Source organism: Hakea prostrata, chromosome 10, assembly GCF_041222555.1.
Source record: "Hakea prostrata isolate BN-2017 chromosome 10, UWA_Hpros_2, whole genome shotgun sequence".
NCBI classification, from domain to species: Eukaryota; Viridiplantae; Streptophyta; class Magnoliopsida; order Proteales; family Proteaceae; genus Hakea; species Hakea prostrata.
Window position 1 is genome coordinate 7639886 of NC_142609.1, and position 22361 is coordinate 7662246.

General features: G+C 38.2%; 1 protein-coding gene across 2 annotated transcripts in view; it reads left to right on the plus strand.

Annotated features, from left to right (window-relative positions):
* The window catches only part of LOC149001788 (RIBOSOMAL RNA PROCESSING 5), an 82511-nt gene extending 60628 nt beyond the window's left edge, over positions 1-21883 (plus strand). Inside the window, exons 30-41 of one of the 2 annotated variants that reach the window (XM_089136251.1) lie at positions 1893-2541; positions 3836-3902; positions 13397-13539; positions 13612-13795; positions 16661-16759; positions 17292-17668; positions 17762-17938; positions 20088-20184; positions 20268-20423; positions 20498-20725; positions 20807-20890; positions 21001-21883. In XM_089136251.1, coding sequence (XP_088992377.1) covers positions 1893-2541; positions 3836-3902; positions 13397-13539; positions 13612-13795; positions 16661-16759; positions 17292-17668; positions 17762-17938; positions 20088-20184; positions 20268-20423; positions 20498-20725; positions 20807-20890; positions 21001-21114 — 2375 coding nt within the window. In that variant the 3' untranslated portion in view covers positions 21115-21883. The remainder of the gene's footprint in view (positions 1-1892; positions 2542-3835; positions 3903-13396; positions 13540-13611; positions 13796-16660; positions 16760-17291; positions 17669-17761; positions 17939-20087; positions 20185-20267; positions 20424-20497; positions 20726-20806; positions 20891-21000) is intronic. The other variant, XM_089136252.1, reaches the window with a different exon arrangement.
* The last annotated feature ends 478 nt before the right edge of the window (positions 21884-22361 follow it).

A 22361-nucleotide genomic window follows, 5' to 3' on the forward strand; every position in this document is an offset into this window, starting at 1 on the left:
TAAAAAAATAAAAAATAAAAAAAGCGTTCAAGAATCATAGCTACGAAAGATCACCCAAAAAAGAACACAAACACAAGTTCGTCTTATCAAGGATCATAACATATGGCTATAAACTATATCAAATTATAAATATGAAAATGAAAGTAAACTTTTATATTTTTGCTTACACTTTGATCTATGAAAGGGTGATGGCAATAAGTGCCTTATCCATTTAATGATTCATTGATTCCTGATTCCGTGATGACTGACTATTAATTTCATATGCAGCTGTGTAGAATAAAATTTGATTAAAAAAGAAAAAAGAAAAAAATACTATTATGAACAAAATGTCAAAAAGCGGCCGCTTTGGCATCTAGGTGACAATAAGGCGCATAGGGCGACAAAGTGGCTAAAAAACTGCATGTAAACAGTGCGGTGGCAAATATGGCAGTTGGAAACCACTTATTGCCTAGGTGAACACTTTGAAAACCAAGTAAACCAGGGAAACTTTTAATTGTAGTCATGCTAATCGGTCTAGCCCAATCCATCACTCTGAAATTTTGGTGAAATTTCAAAATTTTGGCCGTCTCAACAGGGTCAAAACAGTGAAAGAAAATGAAATCTTGAAGTATGCTCAAAGGTAGAGGGTGTTACGTTAGTTGACTCTTGGCAGTTCATTTTCTTTGCTATTTATTTTCCTATAAACAACAGTGATAATCCTTCTTATGACTAAAAGTACCACCTGAATTACCAATAGCAGTCCTTTCTGTATGCTTCCTTACAAAGGAGACAGAATGATGATAATCCAACAAAGAAGTGGAAGGAGCTAAGTTAAAAGTTGGGTATATGAACAGCATCAATGGAGGAAATCAAAGAGTTAACCTGAACACTCCCCTTAGGCCCTTACTAGAGATAGAGGGGAGAGAACCATATGCACCTCCATAGGAGCCGAGGTGATGGTGGTAGTGACCTCGGAAAGCAACTGTGAGGAGGTTGACTGTGGTGAAGTAGAACGATTGATGCAAGATCTCATCATGTGATGGGTTACAGTGTCCTACTAAAGAGTAAAAATCAATGTTAAGTATCATGGCTCAGTCTTATTTGCTATAGTGTGGGCTGAAGTTAATCCCCCTTTTTTCCAGACTTTCTACAATGGTCACACTTGAACTAGTCCCTGTAATCTCCTCAGGCTGAGTGGCTGACCCTTGACCTCTCCCCTAAGTTTGCCATACTCTGGAAGCGCTAGTGACAAGAGTAGACCCCTCCATAGATGTAGTGGGTGTAACAGTGTCATGGAAGCCTCTTGGTTTCCACATCTTGAAAATTACTGTAGATCTCTAGGGAGTAACCATTCCATCTCGAGAGTCCTATATACCTTGGTCTCATCTATAGACTTGGCGCAATGAAAAACTCTGTCATGGTCATACTCCCACAGTCCAATTACAATATTGTAGTACTCAAGAGATAATCAAAGTCCCTTGTTTCATAATGAGTACTTTATGATGAAGGTGTTAGATCTCTGCAGTCTCACCTTTGATAAAGCCAGTTATAGCCCAGCTTTCCTCTACTATGTGGAGACAGTTTAGCAGAATGTGTCTACTCCATGTTAGGAAGGCCTCCAAACACCTTGGTCGACTTGCTGCCTCGATAACTATGTAATGCCAAACATATTTCAAGAGTCACTTGTGGCCTCTTAAGCGACATTCTATTAATATGGCTGTGTAGATGATGCCTTCCCTGGCATCATATATTGACCAACAGACTTTAAAGGTCTGACTGTGTATTTCTTTTGTTGTCTATATTTTCACAACTATTGTTCATGGTCATCTTTGAAATCGTGAAGCTTCGGAGAGTTGATTATCATGGAGCATTATTTTGCTATCTTGGTTGTGATTGAATTTGCTATTTTGTAGCAGGTGATGTGGAGGGCGGTATCCCAAAAGAGGGTTTCCATTTTTCACCTGGACAACGTGTCACTGGCTATGTTGTTAAAGTGGACAGGGAATGGGTTTGGTTAGCGATATCTCGACATGTGAAGGCTCGCCTGTTTCTACTTGATAGTTCATCTGAACCAGACGAACTTCAAGAATTTCAAAACAGATTTCATGTGGGGAAAGCTTTCACGGGCTATATTTTCAGTACTAATAAAGAGAAAGAACTGTTGCGCTTGGTATCACGCCCATTATGTGTTGTCTCTAATGGAGGACTTGGTAATGAAACTGTAAACATGGATGATCCTGGAAGTGCAAACTCTAATCAAGGTGTTACTGTGCATATACGCAAAGGTGATATCCTTGGTGGGAGAATTATGAAAATCTTTCCTGGCATTGGTGGGTTACTTGTGCAGATTGGACCTCATATGTATGGGAAGGTTCATTATACTGAACTTGCTGATGAGTGGGTTCCTAATCCTTTGCTTGGATATCATGAAGGGAAGTTTGTCAAATGTGTGGTACTAGAGATTGGCAATGCAGTCAATGGTCCATTGCATGTGGACTTGTCACTACGTGCGTGTTTAGATGACAATCACTCTCAGCAATCTGTGGGACAAGTTGATGATGTGTAAGATGCTTGATCTTACCTTTTTTATTTCATTCATTTGTTTTCCCTTTCTCTGGTAGCACACATGAAATGTATTGACTCTAATGAATTAAAAGAAGTGCATTCCTAGTGCACAAAGCCCTGCCACTGATGAGTCTGGGAAGGGGTATATGTACCATTGGATGCGTTGGTAGGTTTTTGCCACATTCTCTCAGTTTACATTATCATTACTTCAATGACTCAAGGGAGTTAAAATTTGATGGCTATTTTTTGCTTATAAACTTAAAATGATCAACTTCTTACCATAGATGTCATGGTATCTGGGTGATCCAAGGTGTTGGTGTGTGTGAGGATCGATGCTCATCGAACAGTTGTCTAAGATCCCTGGATGCTTATGCCTTGACAACTATGCATCTTAAATAGTGCACTAAACAGTGCACCATATGTGGTGATTTTTGGGCTTTGTGGAAGTAATTCTGTTCTCAAATTTCAAAACTAGAATATGATGATTTTTAAGATTTTCTATTAAAAGTTTAAAGATTAGACATATTCATGTCCAATTATGACAACTCGACAATCTATTAATCAGGGAGGAACTTTTGTAGGATTCACTCAAGTTCGTATTGACTGTGTATTATATAGTTTTCATTGTCATTTGTGATGAATAACTGTCTCATTGCCCAATGTCAAAGCTATGAAATTCTCTTTAACTACAAATAGCTTAAAGCTTAAAATACTAATAAATTAATAAAATTTACATTGGGGGTGCAGTTTTCAATGCTGTCATTTGCTCTCTTATGCTGGGCACTTGGGGAATAGTTTGTACAAGACTAAGACAGGAATTCACATCAACTTATGCATTTTGTACTTGGAATGCAATCTTGGTATTGATTTTTGTAAAATTGGATGACGTATTACATGAAATCTGCTCAAAATGCTAGTAGGATTTGAGTTAGGTATATCAGCCAATACAAGATGTTGTGTCTGCTGTCTTTGTGGTTAGGTGCAGGTGTATATTTGTACTAAGCATATTTGCTAATTAAGCCTGCCACATTCAGTTGTGAAAAAGCTTCTTTTTATTGTGCATATTTATTGATTAGGATGTATAGCTTTGGGATTGTGACCATGGAGACATGACTCTGTTTTTCCCTCTTGATTTTTTACCATTGATCTCTCCCTGGATCTCTTTTCTTAGTTCTGATACAAGTTGTTTGCCTTTATTTCATATTCTTTTGGGGAATAGTTGCATTTTTTGATGTTAAGAAGTTTTTGGGTAATGGTTATGTAAATAATGTTGAAATTTTTTATTTTGTAGTTCCAGGGGTTTCCCCATCAAGCGGGTGGAGAATATTGAGGATCTTCATCCTAATATGGTAGTAAAGGTAGGAAGAGCTTGCTTTTTCTGTCTCCTTGAAAAGGAAAAACATACATATTTTCTCCAATTCTTCTTGTTGGCTTCAGTTGTTCTGTCATTGAATAATTGTAAGCAATGGATAGACTTCTGCTAGGGTTTCATTTTGTCTGTATTGCTGTTTCTATTCCTGATGTTCTTTAGCTTTTTCTCATACAGTTTGCTGATTTTGTTTATGGTCCCACCTGTTCTTTCTGGCAGAGGCCTAAGCAAATTATGTAATTTATCGTCGCAAGTTTTTTGTTCGAGAACCCAAGAGAGTAATCTCTATGTGGGTTCCTGATGTAACCCAAATTCTAGGGTCTAGAAATTTTGGTATCAAACCCTAAAATTGCTTCACTCTAGGATCCTCCATATGTGAACCAGCAGTCTTCTAGGGTTGTTAATTGAAGAGGCTCTTGGAGGAATTGAGGTTGGCAAAGGTTGGGGTTTGGTCTAGAGGTGTGGTTTGGCTGTGGCTTGAAGGAATATTGGTTTTAGGGGTTTTGACCCGGGAATTACGTATAGGATGCACAATCAGGGTCTTGAGGCTGAATAGAATAGTTTTTGGGTTTTGGTGGTTGCTGTAATGTGAGTCCAGAATTGAAAATCCAGGTTATGGGCTTCAAGAGATGCTGTTGGGCTTAGGAATGGGCTATGGTTAGTGTATTCCATTTTCAGATTATTCCTAGTTAGTTTAGGTCTGTCCTAGTTGGTTTAGGGTTGGTTTGAAGAATCCTCAAGGGTTTCAGATTCCTGGATTTGATTGGGACTAGGATTGAGTGTAGGAAAAGGGTAGGGATGCTAATCCTAAAAGAGTTTAGGGTTTAGTTGAGGGTTTTGGGAGTTATGAGAGTGATAAGCCCCTAGTGACTTGGGTGTACAAACGTAAGAATAGGGGTAAGGGACCGCAGCCAGTCCAACAGGCAAGCAACAGGTGGCCAATTTGTATTGGGCAGCAGACACAACCCTGCTGAGGACAGAGGAACAGAGATGATGGTCCACTTGGCAAAAGAAGATTGGTGTGAGGTGTAAGAGGTTGTTAGGAATGTTGGTATGTAAATGAGGGATTGAGGGAAGTGATGGTGTTCAGAGTGTGGAGCAAGCTGAGCTTGCTGGGAGCTCTCGGGTAGGGTTTTCGTGTTATCTTTGATTGCTCTGTTTTGGGTTATCGGCAGTGACAATTCAGTTGAGTCATTGAGAGCGTTTCATTTTGTTCAGTTGTTATTTCTATCTTAATGACAATAATCATGTGGTGTTGCAGTTTGCTTATCTTGAGGTTGAATTGAGGTTTTAAGAGGGGTCTTAACTGAGAGTTTCAATGGAATTAGGATTAAGGTTAGATTAGGATTTGGGTTGGTCCAGTTGGGTTGAAATATGGAGAGAAGGTCACTAGGGTTAGGGGAATGATATTCCTATAGTTTGGGGCAGATCTAACGGTCTGATTGCCATAGACCTGACCTCGAATTTTAAGTCTAAGAAAAAGTCCAAAAATTGAAGAAAATTTTCAGAAAATAGGAAGAGGGTGATAAGGAGCGGTAGGGTTATGGTTTTAGTGTTTGGTAGGGTGGCTAAGGGTAGGGAATGATGAGTAGGGGTTGGACGGTGTGGATGGTGTTCCTTGAAGAGTTTTGTGGACGGTGAAGAAGCTGCAGAAATTCAGAAGCTCAGTGGCTACCGCAGGGATGATGAGGAAGAAGATGAGGGAGTTTATAGCCCAGGCCGCAGCATTTCTTCCCCATGACCCAAGCCTTTGATTTTCTTAAACTCTGAACTGGTTTCATTATTAACTCAATGGACAATTTATGGCCTTAGAACCTAAGCATTTTGTCTAAGACTCATACCTGCGAACCTCATTGATAAAGGATCCTGTCTATAAATGACTTGACTAATTAATAACAAAAGGACTCTTAGAGAAACCCTAATTGGACTCTTATATAAGACATCTTGAAGGAATTAAAATTATTAACTCTGAGTCCCTAAAATTTGGACTCTTAACTCAGAGTTTTACATAGACTGGACTCTTGCATGACTATCGAAGTATTGATCCGAATAAAAAGGATAGAGATAGATTTGTGACCCTAGGATTGAGAGGGTTCCAACCAAACCCTTCTTGAGCCCCAAAAGGGCTGAAAAAATGACTGAAATACCTGTTGAAAGCTTGAGAGAATCTTGATTATGTCCTGTGTGACATAGCAGGGCTTTATTTTTAATAATAGTTACGAATGAGCAAGTACAATGTTTCCCGATGTGGGACTAAAAAACAGACTTTTAGACCAAACTTGCTTACTATCCCACGACACAAGTTATGCCTGGCCTCGTGTGGGATAAGTAAATAAACTTCCCTACCAGCCTTTGGTTACTTTCTTTGTCCACTAGTTCTCTCTCTTTTTCCTTAAGTTTAGCTACACCTTCAATAGGAGTATCAACTGCTTTACACCCCCACATTCCCACTTCTGATAATTTTAGGACATACTTTCTTTGGGATAGGTATATTCCCTTCTTTGATCGAGCCACCTCAATCCCTAAGAAGTACTGTAACTTCCTTAGATCTTTAATCTCGAACTCTCTGCCAAGAAAGTCCTTCAGCCTTTAAATTTTCTCACCATCATTCCTTGTGATAACAATATGGCCGCATAAACAATGAGAAGTGTGATATTAGTACCTAACTTCTTGATAAACAGTGTATGATCAACATTGCTTTGCTTCTACCCAATAGAAGTCGTTGCCTTCAGGAGGTGTCCAAACAAGCATCTATGAGATTGTTTTAGCCCATAAATTGATTTCTTCAACTGACAAACTTTCCTTGCAGTATTATCATGGGGAAACCATGTGGGATTTTCATATAGACTTATTCCTCTAATTCCCCATGCAAGCTCCAGTGTTTGGCCAATTTACTTGAAGTGGTAAGTGTGTCACCTTTCTCTACCTGTTTTGGCCGGTTGTAGTTCTTTCTCTGATAAGTTTGCACCTCCTTATTCTGGTAAATCTGGTTTTGAAAGACCTCAATAGTGTGCCTCTCAAGAGTGGTCTCTCCCCTTGACCAGGTTCTTCACATGGTTCAGAAAAAGAAGGGAGAGAATTAAAGTCCTTAGGTATATTGGCCGAAGTTTCCCTGTGGTCAGGAAACTCTTCTTGAACTCTTAAGTTGTGTTGGTGTGTGATAAGAAGGTCTAGAGTTGGAAAGAACACTTCTCCTCTAGGACTCTCCCCCTTGAGAGGTGAATAGTAAGGGCAAGACTCAAAAAATCACATCTATGGATACAATGATTTTCTTAGAAGGAGGATGATAACATTTGTACCCTTTTTGAGTAGCAGAATACCTTAAAAATATGCAGCGTAGGTCGCGGGGAGCCATCTTACTCTGGTGGGCTGCGATTCTAGCATAACACACACATCCAAAGATCTTTGGGGGAATAACAAAAAAGGAGGCTCCCTAAAGAATCTCATTAGAACATTTAAAACCAAGTATCCTATTAGGCATCCTATTCATAAGGTAAAAAGCAGTTAGTATAGCATCATTCCAGTATTGGTCAGGGACATCATAGCAATCATAATTGAACGGGCCATCTCTAAAAGATGTCGATTTTTCCTTTCGGCAACCCCATTTTGGGCAGCTGTATCAACACAATTGGTTTGATGTATCATGCTAGAGTTGGAGAGATATCTCTGAAATTCACCATCAATATACTCTGTGCCATTGTCACTGCAAAGGATCTTCACAGTGGCATTGGACTTAGTTTTAATCATATTATGAAATTCACGCAAGCATTGAAAAACCTAATTTTTTGTTTTAAAAGATAAATCCATGTAGAATAAGAGTGACAATCAGTAAAAGTAACAAACTACCTATGGCCAGTAATAGACACACATCGGCAGGGGCCCTGCACATCAGTATGAATCAAGGAAGAAAATTCGACCGAAACAAGAATTTCGGAAGGTTGAAATTTTGATGTTTCGGTCGAAACTGGACACTTTTTTTTCTGGAAATTGAAACTTCAATTTCGGGCCTCATATGGACTCAAAATGATAAGGATTCTTGCATACTACCTATTTCAAGCATAATAACACAATGGAACTAGTATTTTGCCAAAAAAAAAAAAATATATTGAAAATTTATCATTCAAGATAGAAGGTCCCAGAACACAAGCACACGACAAGGAAAGAAACCCAAACGGGAAGGAAACGAGGCAAAGAAGAGTCCATGTATCGTTACAGGAAGAGAAGAGCAATACACGTACGAAGAGTCCAGAACGTTACGAAGAGTCCATGAATGGGATGATCGTTAATAAACGAGGAACGAATGCAAAAAGGGGGAAGGAAGAGAGAAGAGACAGGAGAGAGAAAGAGTGAGAGCATGCGGGAGGAGGAAACCGGAAAGATGTTCATTAACTATCAAAGTCCCTTTTTCTCGAGTTATCCACCGTTAAGAGCCCATTAGGTACCAACAAAGGATCGAGCACACGATCCGGGAAGGAGATGACAGGATCTTCGCGAAGAACGAGCGGAGAAGGGATTGAAGTCAGCCCGGCAACACGATAGCAAGAACACGGCGGAGCACCGAACACAGAAGATGATGCGAGATTGGGCAGGAGAGGGGACGGATGGGCGAACCACGGAGGCCAAGAATGGAGTTCGGAGATGAGAGCGATAGAAACCACCGCTGGACAACCCAAAGGAGGAGACAAACGAGCGAAGTGATGAAAGACACGTGAAAACCAAGTCGACGAAGAGAGTTCGGGGCGAGCCACCGGATTAACGCGGGGCGGAGGACTCGCCACGAATCGAAGAAGGCGGCGGAAAACCCGGCGGCAGCAGGGGCAGCAAAGGAGAAGGAAGAAGAAGAGAGGAGTAAGGGTTGGGGTTGGCGGCACCCAAACGCAGGGTTGGTCCAATCCCAGAGCCAAAGATTGTGTTATTTGGGCCTCAACGGTATGTGCTCAAACAAGGCCCAAACAAACCCAACACAAAGACGGGCAGACCCCAAAGAAACCCCGGGCAAGCCACCATAAACCGAGAAGAGATAGATTTCACCGAGGACAAGGGAACGGGAGGGGAGTAGATAGGTCCCAGTAACACAAGCTACACGGGGAAAGTAAATCCAAATTAGGGAAGGAAACGAGGCAGAGAAGAGTCCAGTATCAGACTAGGATTAGATGAAGAGAATTACAAGATGAAGAGTCAGAATTCAAGTTACTGAAGAGTCCATGAATTGGGATGATGTTAAAGAGAAGAAAAAAAGAAGGAAGAAGAAGAGAAGAGCAAGAGAAAAGAGAGAGCAGAAGGGAAAATTATATATGTCTTTTTGAGTTATACCTTGTTAGAGTCATTTAGGTACTATACTAACAAATAACTGGTTCCGACAAGTGCAAACTGTATTGCATACATGCATACAATCATCAGCATACATGAATTGTTTGGTAGAATGGTTACATATACAACAAGTCAACAAAATAAAATGACCGACTAGATCAAGTGATGGTATCTCACATATATTAAGTTGAATCCTATACATCATATATACATAAAATAAAAATACATAATTTTAGAAAATAATTATTAAAATCAGAAAATAAAAAAATGGTAGTAAATAATAAAAAGATAAGTAACAAAACACAATCATAGATCATAGTTCTAGGCTAAACATATATTAATTTCAAGGCAATACAAGATCATTTAAGGCATAACAAAACAAAAATAAAAAAGGGGAAGTTTGGAACTGTTGGGTATGGCTTATGCTTCACATTCTATTGTTACCGGAGTTTCCTTTGTAGTTGTTGTGGCTTAGGAGGTGTTTGGAGGCAAAAAAAATGAGGTGTTTGAAGGCAAAGGAGTTGTGGAAATTAGGTGAAAATGGGATAGAAATTAACAAAAACTAAGGAAAAACAAGTTGGAATGTTGAAATGTTCGAAATTTCGGTCGAAACCTCCGGAATGGTTGAAATCTCCGAAATTTTGGTCGAAATTTGACACTTATCCAAAATAATTGAAATTTCGTTTCATTTTTAAATATATTTTCTATTATGAAGAGGGTACATAAGTAGAATGAGCCTACTTCGCAAAAATGCAGGCTTCATAAAAAAAAACATCCTTGTTATAAGAAGAAACTAAATCAGGAAATATTTTCTTAAGAGTTCCTAGAGGCAGGTGACCTAGCCTCCTGTATCATTGATGAAGGTCTAATATTACCGGATGGACCTGATTAGATGATATAGTCAGACTAGAAGTAGATCCTTTAATCGGCTCGAGCAGATAAAGTCCATTTTCTAGTTTACCACGTCCAATCTCCTTCCTCTTGACCAGATCCTTGAAGACATAGTAAGATGGGAAAAATGTCACTTTACGATTCAAGTCATGTGTAAGACTACTGATATGTATAATTGCAAATAGGCCCTAGAAATATATATATAATTGCATATAGACCCTTGGAAATATGGATAATTGCATACAAAGCCCTGGAAATATGAATAATCATAGATAGCCCCCGAAAAATATTGATGATTCCATATAGGCCCTTGGAAATCTTTGATTTCTCAAAAGAGACCCCTTCATATATACACAATTACAATTAGACCCTTGGTCTGGTTTGGTCCATGATTTCAGGTCATGGTTCATTTGATTCAATGGTTCAAGGGTTATAAAGGTTTTGAGCTCTCATTTTAGAAGAAGAAAAGAGGGGAAAAAAAAGAACCAGAAGAAGGCGGAAGGAAGAGTGGGTCGAGTGTGGGCGATGGGTTTCAGAAGAAGAAGAAACAAAGAATGAAAAAAATCAGAAGAAGAAGGCGGAAGGAAGAGAAGGACAGAGATGGGTTCGATTGTGGGCAATAGGTTTCTGCATCGGCTTCTAGGACTGGGTTCGAGTGTGGGCGATAGGAAGAGTAAGGCAGAGCAATTGCTGAAGAAGATGAGGTTGCAGCTGATGGTTTCAGTGATGGAGCAGGTGCCACAACGGTGGAGGTAGGTCTTAGTCATAGAGAGAGAGAGAGATTTTGCTTTTTTTCCCCCCCCCCCTTTTTTTTTCCTTTTTTTCTCTCTTTCTCTTCTCTAATCAAACTTAGGCTCTAATGCCATGTTGAGAAACACAATGTTGGTAGAATGGCCTGAATTGATCAGTGTGATCTCAAGCCCTCTATTTATAATAAAGTGGAAAGAACACTATTACATAAATACCCTTACTTGGGTGGACTCCTAAAGGACTGAACCAACAGTATAGAATCCAGGCCAGCAAGAAACTTGGAGAAGAAAACCTCTTTGCTCTGGGTTTTAAGTCTCTCAATGTTTGAAGTAAGAGATTGAAACATGTTCAATTCTTTCATCGTCCCTTTAAAAGTGTTCTAATCCTTCAAGGATTTCCTGGTTTTCTGAAACTGAAAAGCTTTTTATAGATGTGGTACTCCTTGGAATATGCTTCCTTCAAGTCATCCCATTGTCGCTTAGCAGTAGAAGAAAACTTGACATTGGCTGAATACTATTATGTCCTTGGACCAAGTGTCATAAATTGTGTCTTTGGTAGAGGGTGCAGGATTCTCAATAAAAGATAACTTCCCTTTGGCCAAAATATAAACATGCACAGCTTGTAGAATTACCCTGAAGTTTAATGGAGGTCTGAATTTTTAGATGCTTAGAAGAAAGAGTAGGGTTCTGAAGAGCAGCAGTGGTCTCAGCAGACATGATATATTATAAAATCATCAACCAAAACAAATAGGCAAATCTGTTCACAACAATTTACCGCATGGCAGCACCAAACAGAGATGTATCCTACTTATCAGAAGAAAAATAGATGCTGCTGCTGGTTCTGATAAGTATGAAGCAGTAGTATAGCCAAAAGTAATTTTCCAAGGATCTATTTCATCCAAAAAAATCAACAGTGGCAACAGCCAACAGGAACATATAACAGCAGTAGCAGGATTTATGGAAAGCAAAACCCCGGCCAAACAGGGCAGCAACAGGTGATGATTTCATTGAATGCTCAAAGTGTTAAAACTATTAACAGCAGCAGCATGTGCAATACAAACTGGATTCAATTCACAGTACATATAAGAGAAAGAGCCTAGATATATTAAGAGGACCGATCAAACCTCAATGCAGAAACAGGATCTGTGCAAAGAATTTGCAGCATACCTCATGATCTGAAGTATATAGCTAGCCAGCAGTAATGACCAGGATCTCTGTGTTGTTTATGGTGTCAATAGCACGCATTTTTTTTCCACTTTTCGTAACTACTTGGTGTGTCCAAATAATTAAAAAGAAGTTCTGTCTATATACCTTTATTCTGCCGGTTAAATACAATCAAGTGATTCTGGCCCAACTAAAAAAAAAAAACAGGGAATTAACTGGAATACGAGTAGTAGGTAGTAGGGTAGGGGGTTGGAAAAGATAAAAAATCAATACAATAAAAGGGTGGGTAGAAAAACTTATTTGATACTGGAGCAGTAATAGGTGGCTGGGCACTGGAGGTGAGAAAGATCAGAGGTTGAAGTCAGAAGAGGAGATCTGGGATGTTCTCACGCTGGTTACCGAGGCTGTGATACTATGTTATGATGCAAGACCCTCCAACAAGCACAAGAATGTAGAAGAGGAGAAGAAGAGGAAGAAGAAAAGAGAAGGAGGAAACGGTTGTGTAAGCTGAAGAAGCAGCCTGCGTTTGGGTTAGTTTCTCCCAATCGCGGACCTTGTTAATTATAGTAATTCTAAGACATATACAAATCTCTGTACTGCCTTCTTGTTAGTGGTGGCAGACATTACATCAATAAACTAACTATATACAACCCTAAAACACTCGGGTAAGCAAGGACTGAAAGGCCCATATGACTAACCACTAGGATTTTGACAATTTGTATATCTGAATAGCCTAGAAAAGGTGTAATCAGTTATCTGATTGAGTAGTTTACGATTTGCTCATTTGTTCTCCTCTCTTTTGAACTTAACAATCACAACATCAGCCCTCTTTTTTTATTTTTTCATTTTATTTAATGATGAAAATACAAGGAGAGATGGGTCATAAAATTTTTACATACTAAGTTTCCAAGGGGATTTGTATTCCGTTATCAGATTAGACTCATCAGCCCTTCACATGGAAGGAGTTGAAACTTGTAAATGCTTGTGTCAGGAAACATTTGCATCTCACTTAGATAACTAAGACACTGCTAAAAATGAAACTAGAAAAGGCATCTGTACATCAAGAAAACTGATCACTAATAGGAAGGACCATACGTAAAGATGAAAAAAAATCTTTACAAAAAAAATGCATCATCAAGATTAGTCACTTCCAACCAGCCTGAACTCTATCAAAATGTTTCATGCATCTGATCACCTATTTCATGCCCTTCCTTAGTTTCTATCATTCTGTTATTTGTGTGCAGTCATGTTGTATCTTTTGCCAATTTTCCTTGTATTTTCTTCCTAAGTAACGCCCGTAACTGCATGATTTCTGAGAGTTGTTTAAATGCGTATTCATTTTTCACTATTTTGGTTTTCGATGCAACAGGGCTATGTTAAGAATGTGTCAAAGGGTTGTTTCATTATGCTTTCCCGCAAGATAGATGCAAAAATTCTCCTATCAAACTTATCTGATGGGTTTATTGAGAATCCTGAAAAAGAATTTCCCGTCGGAAAACTTGTAACTGGAAGGTAAGTGTTTTTAATTCGATTTATTGAGCAAAATTATCATTTCTGCTATTTGTGAACAATGCTTGGTTGCAGGGTTGTGTCAGTGGAGCCTTTGTCTAAACGAGTTGAAGTAACTCTGAAATCAGCAACTTCAGGGAGTGAATCAAAGTCTGGTTTAGTTGGTGTAAATAGTCTACAAGTTGGAGATGTTATTTCTGGCAGGATTAAGAGGGTTGAGACATACGGTCTTTTTATCAGCATAGATGACACAAACACGGTAAGTATTCAGATAGTTTTCAATAATGTTTAATTCTGTTCTCCCATTGGACAGTACTACAATAGTAGCTGTCCCCTAATCAAGGGGTGTGTGGAGCATGTTCGGATGTTCATAAAATGACACTTGCATAATTGCACCAAGCTAATTATAAGCAATCCAGAGTATGATTGCAAACTCTGATCACTTTCTTGTCTGGTTCCTACACTAAGTTATTGGACAGAATCAGATCTTTGGCATATTTGATATCTTTGGATAAACCCATTTTTGGTGGCAAATCAATCTATATTTGTACTTCATGTGGTATTTAATCTTAAATGGTAGTCCTCGGATTTGATATGAAGCAATAAATTATGCATTCTCATAGCAAATTCTGGGTCTAGAGTGCATAGTGTGACCCAGATTTTGACCTTTTTTTCCTTGATTCAAAATGTATTCTAGACCCAAACTGGTGTTTACAACCTTGACAATCGTTTATTTTCTCACCATATCATTGTTAGTTTGTTATGAATAGGATCTCCAGAAAACATATCTGATATTATGTGACATCTGTATTTTGTACAGAATGTGTAGAGACAATTAAATTCTGTGTGAGAGAATTCTGCTCATATTCCATATAGTTAACAAAAGCGACTTAAGAAGCGCACAACCTTTATACATGATGATTAAACAAAGCCATAAAAACAGATCTCTCTCTCTATATATATATAGATATATAAATTTATTTATTTTTTTATTCAGGCATTCTTCTACTGTTTAAGTTGGCATAACTGTTCTCCTTCCCTCCCCCACCCCAAAGAATTTTTTTTTTGAGGGGGGGGGGGCACATCTCATGGACACCCCAAGATATATGGCAAAAAACATTGTGCGGAAAAGCTCAAGACACTCTAGAATTATGCCAAGTTGGCTGAGTACCCCAAAATGTCTCTTAGAATTTTACAATAGCACACTCTTAGTCTTTTCTGTTAGGTCATGGTTTTTTTATTTTGTAATACCTCAACTAGCCCTATATTCGTGTGAGTTTATTGTTTTACCCTTAACAACAATAGAGAACCTTAAAAGAAAAATCATCCTAGACATCCTAGATCTCCATGTAATCCCTAAAGTGCCCCTGTATTCTTGTGAGGATACCTTTTACCCTAAACAAAAATAAAAAGCACAGAAAATGTCCTCAAGAAAATTGATGATTGGGATCTCTGCATTGATGGATCTGAGTCATAACCGATTATCCGGCACTTTTCTGCATTGTGTTCCAACATCCCCACATCTGCAAAGCTCACTTTGTCCTACAATCAGCGTTCATGACTGATTCAGGTGCCTGGCGACATGGATGTCGATAATCCTAGATCCAAGGTAAACAACCAGTTTCAGGGGTTAGAGCCAGCATTGCAACAACGCTGAAGCTATCGGCTCTCTTCTTGGAGAACAAAATGATACTGATGAAGATCCATTGATCTCGTCAAGAATGCAAGTTTCTACATGTCGGTGGTTATGGATGAGCCAGAATAACCCGGCTGCCACCAAGCTTGTTTCTTGTCTGCAACTTGTGCCGAACCTTTAAGAAACTCGTCTGAGAATTTCTCTGCTTTCCCATTCTTATCTAGGATTTTGAGCTTTGTCAGCCTTGATAGAAGGTTAGACCCATCTGTAGCTTGCCATTCGAATGTCTGATCAGCCACCATCTTTGTGGCAAACTCACGGATGATCTGAACTTTCTGCTCGAGCTGTCTTTCTCGTCCAAACCTGAAAAATTTCCTAGTCTTCCGCACAAATGGTGGCACTATGAACCTTCACAGAGTGAGTTCGTGGCCTACCCAAACGCTACTGCAAAGGGAACATGAGGAAGGTGGACAGTGAAGAAACCTGGGTCGACATGGGTTGTAAGAATGTAAATGAAGGACCTCTTACAGATCAACGGTTTTCCCCGACACCAAGAGTTCTTTCAGCTTAAGCGGCTCCTGATGCACCAAGTCCTGATACATTTGTGGAGAGTACTCGAACCATGAGGAGGAGTGCATCTCTGAGGTTGCATTGCGTTCCGATTCTGCTTCCATAGTCAATAAACTGATAAAATCATCAAATCAAATCAAAACCAATCCTTCATGTAACAACTTCTCCCCTTTTATCCATGTCTTAATTGAATGAAGAAATCAATTTTGGTTTTGAGGAAGAAATTGAGAAGGATCTCAGAAGGATAGGAGAGAGAAGCAGCGAGATTGTGATTTCTGATGTTGAAGAAAAGGGATAATTAGGAGGGTATGTTGATCTTTTTATAATACAAGAAATAGAATAGGGCATAATTGTAATTTTGCTTTTGATAAATAGCTACTACTAATGGTATATTCATCTTTTCTCCTGACCAATTCACATTTCTAACAGAATTGGGTGTGATTGCCAATTTGGCATACTTGTGGGGACTCTGCTTTTTCTCAATTATTTTTGTGTCTGAAATTTTCCTAATGAAGAGATAGGTTTGCCTGCCTCATAGATGAAACATGGGGAATTAATTTAAATCACATGATTGGGTATTATTCTTAATTCTTTGCAATTTTGTCTGAAATTATTGTGCATGTAGGACCCTTAAATTTAACTGTTTGTATTTTCTACTTCATGTGAGACCCGTATTTTGACTGTTTATATTTTGTACCTTTTTTTTTTTAATTCAAAAAGTTGGTCTATTTGAATTTCAAACTTTTTATTCTTTTGGTGAGTACTAATTTGTAGCTGTGGCACCTTTGATGTTTAGCTATCACTATTATTTACTTGATTTTGTACCTTGTAAATCCCAAAATTGTATGCATCACAGATTTTTTCTTCCTTCTATGGGAATCTTAGTATCATCATTTTGATGTTTGTTCCTTCTCCCAGGTTGGATTATGCCATCTTTCCGAGATTTCTGATGATCATGTTGACAGTATTGAAAGTAAATACAGATCTGGAGATAGAGTTGTTGCAAAGGTGTTGAAGGTAAACATCCTAATTTGGAAATGGGGGGTTACGTAACCAACTCATATCCCTAGCCTGTAGCTGTTGTTAGTCCATCAAAGTGGTCAATTACAATGAAAATACATCAGACCGAAGACCAAGCATATTCATTACCAACCTGATCCTTATTTCTAATAATATGAGCTGATTTAGGTGATTTACCTTCAACAAGTATCCATTTGGATCATTCCATTCTGATGGTTTCTTTTACCCAAAAAGTCTTTTAGATGTGACATTTAATAAATGGTGCATGTGCCATTTATTTCCAGACAGAAGTAGGAATTATCCATACATTCATGCCAATCAATCGTACAAGTGTTATGGTTCTGACTGTTGCCAATTCAATATTTGAAGTAACTATATCCTGGATTGCCTGATATGTCTGCATGAGTTTTTCTTTTGGATGAATAGTGTTCTGAAATAGTTTTGGCGACATTTTAAGGATTTATGTAAGTTTACTCAGTTCAGTTCAGTTTTCTTTGCTTACTTTGTTCTGCTTTTATTTAATCATCAGGTGGATGAGGAAAGACACAGAATATCTCTTGGAATGAAGAGTTCGTATATCAGGGATGGTACCAGCTCCAATGTACCAGATCAAAACAACTCTGCAGCCAATGATGAAAATGGTACTGGTGATGATTCTGAGATTGTTATGCCAGAGGAGAACAGCTTTGATGGGATGGAAGATGACATACTTGAAAGTGGAGAGTGTTCAATACCTGCAAAAACAGAATCAAGGGCCTCCATTATGCCTCTTGAGGTTGCTCTTGATGGTATGGAAGACTCTGATTCTGAAAATGTAATTAGTAACACTCAGGAACATGTCAATGAAGCAAATGCTCTTGCTAAAAAGAATGAAAGGGGAGCAAAGAGAAAAGCGAAGGAAGACAAGTAAGTCACCTAATTGGTTTTTAGTTCGAATGTACCAATGAGTTTAAACGTCCTGGCATTTAATATTTCTTTCTCATGGAATTCTTTGTGTAGGGAAAAAGAAATCATGGCTGCTGAGGCAAAACTTCTTGCAAGAGACAAGCCTAGTACTGTTGATGAATTTGAGAAATTGGTTAGGAGCTCCCCTAATAGCAGTTTCATCTGGATAAAGTACATGGATTTTGCTCTCTCCTTATCGGATGTTGAGAAGGCTCGATCAATTGCTGAGAGGTATGTTTCTCAGTCTGTAGCTTTATCTGACTGTCACTGGCAGGGATAGTGACTTACTTTCATTTATTTTCTTCTAGTGACTTGACTTTCGTTATTCATTCTTTGTGATTTGTGCTGGCCCATATGGGTCTTCTACCTTTTCCTTGGTTCATGGGAGAAAGAAATTGGAACCTTCACCAGGATTTCCTTATTAAATGACAAGTTGATGTTGACAATAAGATTGCATGATCACATGTACTTTTATCACTTAATGATCTTTTAATTGACAAAGATAGCATGATCACACGATTGGCATGAATTTCTGCGAAGTAACTTTTTATGGGTTTTAAAACCTATATTGGAGAAGTACAGAGTACTCTTTATTTTTGTTCAGTGTGAAGCTAGGTGTTTTCCTTAGTTTCGTTCCTCCTCCTCATTGACAAGTAGATAGTCTTTTGTTTTCTTTATTTCTTTTCCGACTCAGGATCCAACCTGGAGTTCATATGTGAATGCTTTTATTTGACATGAATGACAGTAGGGGAATTTGACCATCAGATTACCTCAAATTTTGAAGACCTTTTGACTTGAAGCTCTTTGACAGTGTGCTGATTTGGAAATATCTGAATAATTCCAATTCTGCTCATTATTTCAGAATCTTTTTTTTTTTTTTTGGTTCTAATTACTGAATTTGTTTGTTCTGTTGGGTTTCTATTGCAAATTTAATCCCATGATAAGTTACAATTGGATCCATAACTCAGGTTTCTAATAATCTGTGTATATTCCCGTGTTTCTCTTCCTCCACTCCGACATCTCCTTAGGTGGCACACCAATCCTACAACTTCTCCCTGACATGTTTTTTAGACATGTTACTGTCTTTTTTGGTTGAAATTTCCACTCTAATCCAACCAGCTAATAAGTGATTGGCTCTTCCTCTCTCCTTCATTAGTCTTCTCAATCTCCTCCATGATTAATTTCCCTCAGATCTGTTTGGAGAAAGTTTTTCACCTTCTTGCTTTGTTCTTTCTTTTAATGAAGTATTCTGCTGTTTCACCAATTCCCTCTTTTACTTGTTTTGGTTTATTACTTTTGTTCTATAGTATCTGGACATTTTTGTGTTGCAACTTTGTGCTCGATTCCTTCCTTATCGCTTTTGGAAAAAGTTAAAGCTTTTGAAAAAACCAAATTTGTGTATTCCCCTTTCCTTGCATCTGAAAGTCTGTTGGTTACTGGCTGGTTTCCAGTGACTACCAGGTATCCATATCTCTCTGTCTTTTTTCTTTGAGTATATTTCCTTTACGTATACAAGGATCTGGTATTATTAGTAAGGATAAAAAATGAAACTGATTAAAAGTTTAATACTCAGTAACAGAAATGATGTCTTGGTGAAGAATGCAGGAGACAAGGAACAGGGCAAGAGAATAATGTCCTCAGGTGTTGAACATTCAGAGGAATAACGTCTTTAGGAAGAGTGCAAACCACCAGAGTTGTGAAGGGGAGGGAAAAAAAAGGGGGCGGGGGGAAGAGATGAGGATGATTTTATAAAATAAGTCAAATTTAGCATTTTTAACCTCACTTATAGACATAATAATCACATCTGTTTTAAAACCACTGCGAAAAAACAATTGAAATTGGTATTCATAAAATTAAAAGGGCTTTGACCTACTTTTGGTTTTTGTATTTTTTTAACCCTTTCAAAATAGAAATCGGTTATGTAAACTGTACCAAACACTATCAGAATTTTTTTTTTTTTTTGGGTAAATATAAAGGACAAAACTATACCAAAGACTGCCCAAGGGAAAAAGTAATTTAACCAAGGGTATACAGGTTAAAAGTAAGCTATCAAGGGTATTTTGGTTCCTAAAGTTATAAGCTTCAAATTACTCCATTAACTAATCATGAAATGCTAATGTACTCTTTTAAGTTAAAGGGTAATTGTATGGTAGGGGATGTACGATTAATTGTTAGGACTTAGGAAGACGGTATGTTTTTTGAATTGTCAGATTACTTTGGGGATGTTGAAGTAATTTACTCTCTAATTTTCTTATCATTTTCCTTGATACTGAACGGATGTGAAGGATATCAGCCAAGTTGGTAATGAATCTTGTTTGAGCTTTAATTATTTATCGGTATTCATGTTTTCCTTATTTGAGCTATTCTTTCTTAATTTAAGGGCTTTGAGAACAATTAACATCCGGGAAGAGGCTGAAAAGTTGAATATTTGGGTGGCTTATTTTAATATAGAAAATGAATATGGAAATCCTCAACAGGTAAAAACTATGCACTCTATCCTGCTCTTCCTTTCATCAAATCATGTGATTGGCAGTTCTCAAAATCGTAACCATCTTTTCAGGAAGCTGTCATGAAAGTATTCCAGAGGGCACTGCAGTATTCTGATCCCAAAAAGGTACATTTCGCTTTGCTAGGGTTATATGAGAGGACAGAGCAGCATAATCTAGCAGATGAGCTTCTTGAGAAAATGGCTAAGAAGTACAAGCACTCGTGCAAGGTATTTGCTTATTTCATACATAATTGCTTTCAAAAGGGTTTTGAATCCTTAGCTGATGATTTATGGATCTGTAGGTTTGGTTAAGGCGCATTCAGAGTTTCTTGAAGCAAGGCAAAGAAGTTCAACCCACTATTAACCGTGCTCTTCTAAGCCTTCCTCGCAATAAACACATCAAATTTATCTCTCGAACTGCTATACTGGAGTTCAAGAGTGGTGTACCTGATAGAGGGCGATCAATGTTCGAAGGAATGCTTAGAGAATACCCAAAGAGAACAGATCTATGGAGCGTTTATCTTGATCAAGTAAATGTTTTCTCCCTATTTCAATATATGGTCTGGGCATCATCTTTCATTTTAGCCCTTATGCCATCACAAATTTTACAGGAGATTCGACTTGGAGATGCAGAATTTATACGTGCATTATTTGAGAGGGCCACAAGTCTAAGCCTTCCACCAAAGAAAATGAAGGTATAGACTGTAGACAAATGAAGGCATTAGAAAAACAGCTTTTTACTTCCTTCTGTCTTTTATTTCTGAGTCCACTAATAACACCTTCCATTGTTTTCTTTGGCTTTTAGTTTTTGTTCAAAAAGTATCTTGAATATGAGAAATCTCATGGGGATGAAGAACGAGTAGAATATGTAAAGAGGAAGGCAATGGAGTATGTAGAGAGCTCCCTCACTGGATCTTAAGTGGACCTTCCTCCGAATTGTGGGAAGCAGTGTTCCTGAACCCAAGCTAGGTGGCTCCTGGTGAGGCTTTGTACATATTTGAGAGTGGTTTTGAGTTTTTTTACACCTGGAATTTTCGAGTTTGGGTGATCAAGGTAAAACAATCCCATTAACTGGCTTGTGCTGAGAATACCGGTATGAGAACCATCCTTGTGTTGTATTTCATGATGGGAAGGTCACTGATAAGAAAGAGAACCCTAGTTAAAGCAGTAGGAATGCCAGGACTTTGGAATTGCTAGGTTCTTCTATTGAAATACTGTACAGAATTTCTTACGTGTTTACCTTACGTATCGGCAAATTGATAATTTTAAGTGTATCCTGTTTTTGTCTAATCTTATATGCAACATATATGGACTCTAATCCCTAATGTTATTTAATTCAAGTTTTTTTCCTTCTATTTGGGATCCCTACTATCTATTTGGTTGTGAAGGAACCTCCTACTTCATGGGGCTAGTGGCCAGATTTTGTTAGAATTGCTGATTTCTTGTTATGTTCCCCACCTCCCCTCCCTTCCCTTTTCTTTCCCTTTTCTCTTTTTCATTTTTTCTTATGAGAGAGAATATTGTAACTATTAACTAAGAGTATTTTGGGTATCAAATCTCATCGTCATTTTTTTGGTTGTGTTTGGTATTGATTTTGAGTCTGATTTTTGTTAAGAGAATACTTTAAAATCCAGGTCCAAAATTTATTTTATTCATTTTTACGTAAGACACTTAACATCGAAATGCAATGTTAATTATTATTTTTTATTTTGATATACTAAACTTATAAGTAGGCAAAATAGAGAATGAGAATTAGTGTAATAAAGGGCTCTAAAAGCAAGGTAACAATGCTCCATAATCTATTTGTGTACAACTAAATGTGTTTCTTGATGATATTGGCAAAAAGAAATCACAGAACAATGGTCAGAAAACCAAAAATTGGGGATTTGATTCACAATGGTATCAATCAGCTTGTAAACCAAGTGGGCCGCAATCTAGATATGCCTGTTCCAATAACAATCAAGCATAGCAAGCTATAAAGCTGCAGTCGTACAGTGGCAGAAAAGACAATCGGAGCTTACACTAGGATCACTTAGCAACGGTATCCTTAATATAGAAGCAAAGGGCGGGCCTGGCGCAATGGTGGAGTCTCTCCATTGTGCGCTGGAGGTCGCGGGTTCGAATCAGCCTCTTTGCAAAAAGCAGGGGTAAGGCTGCCTAGAAAGT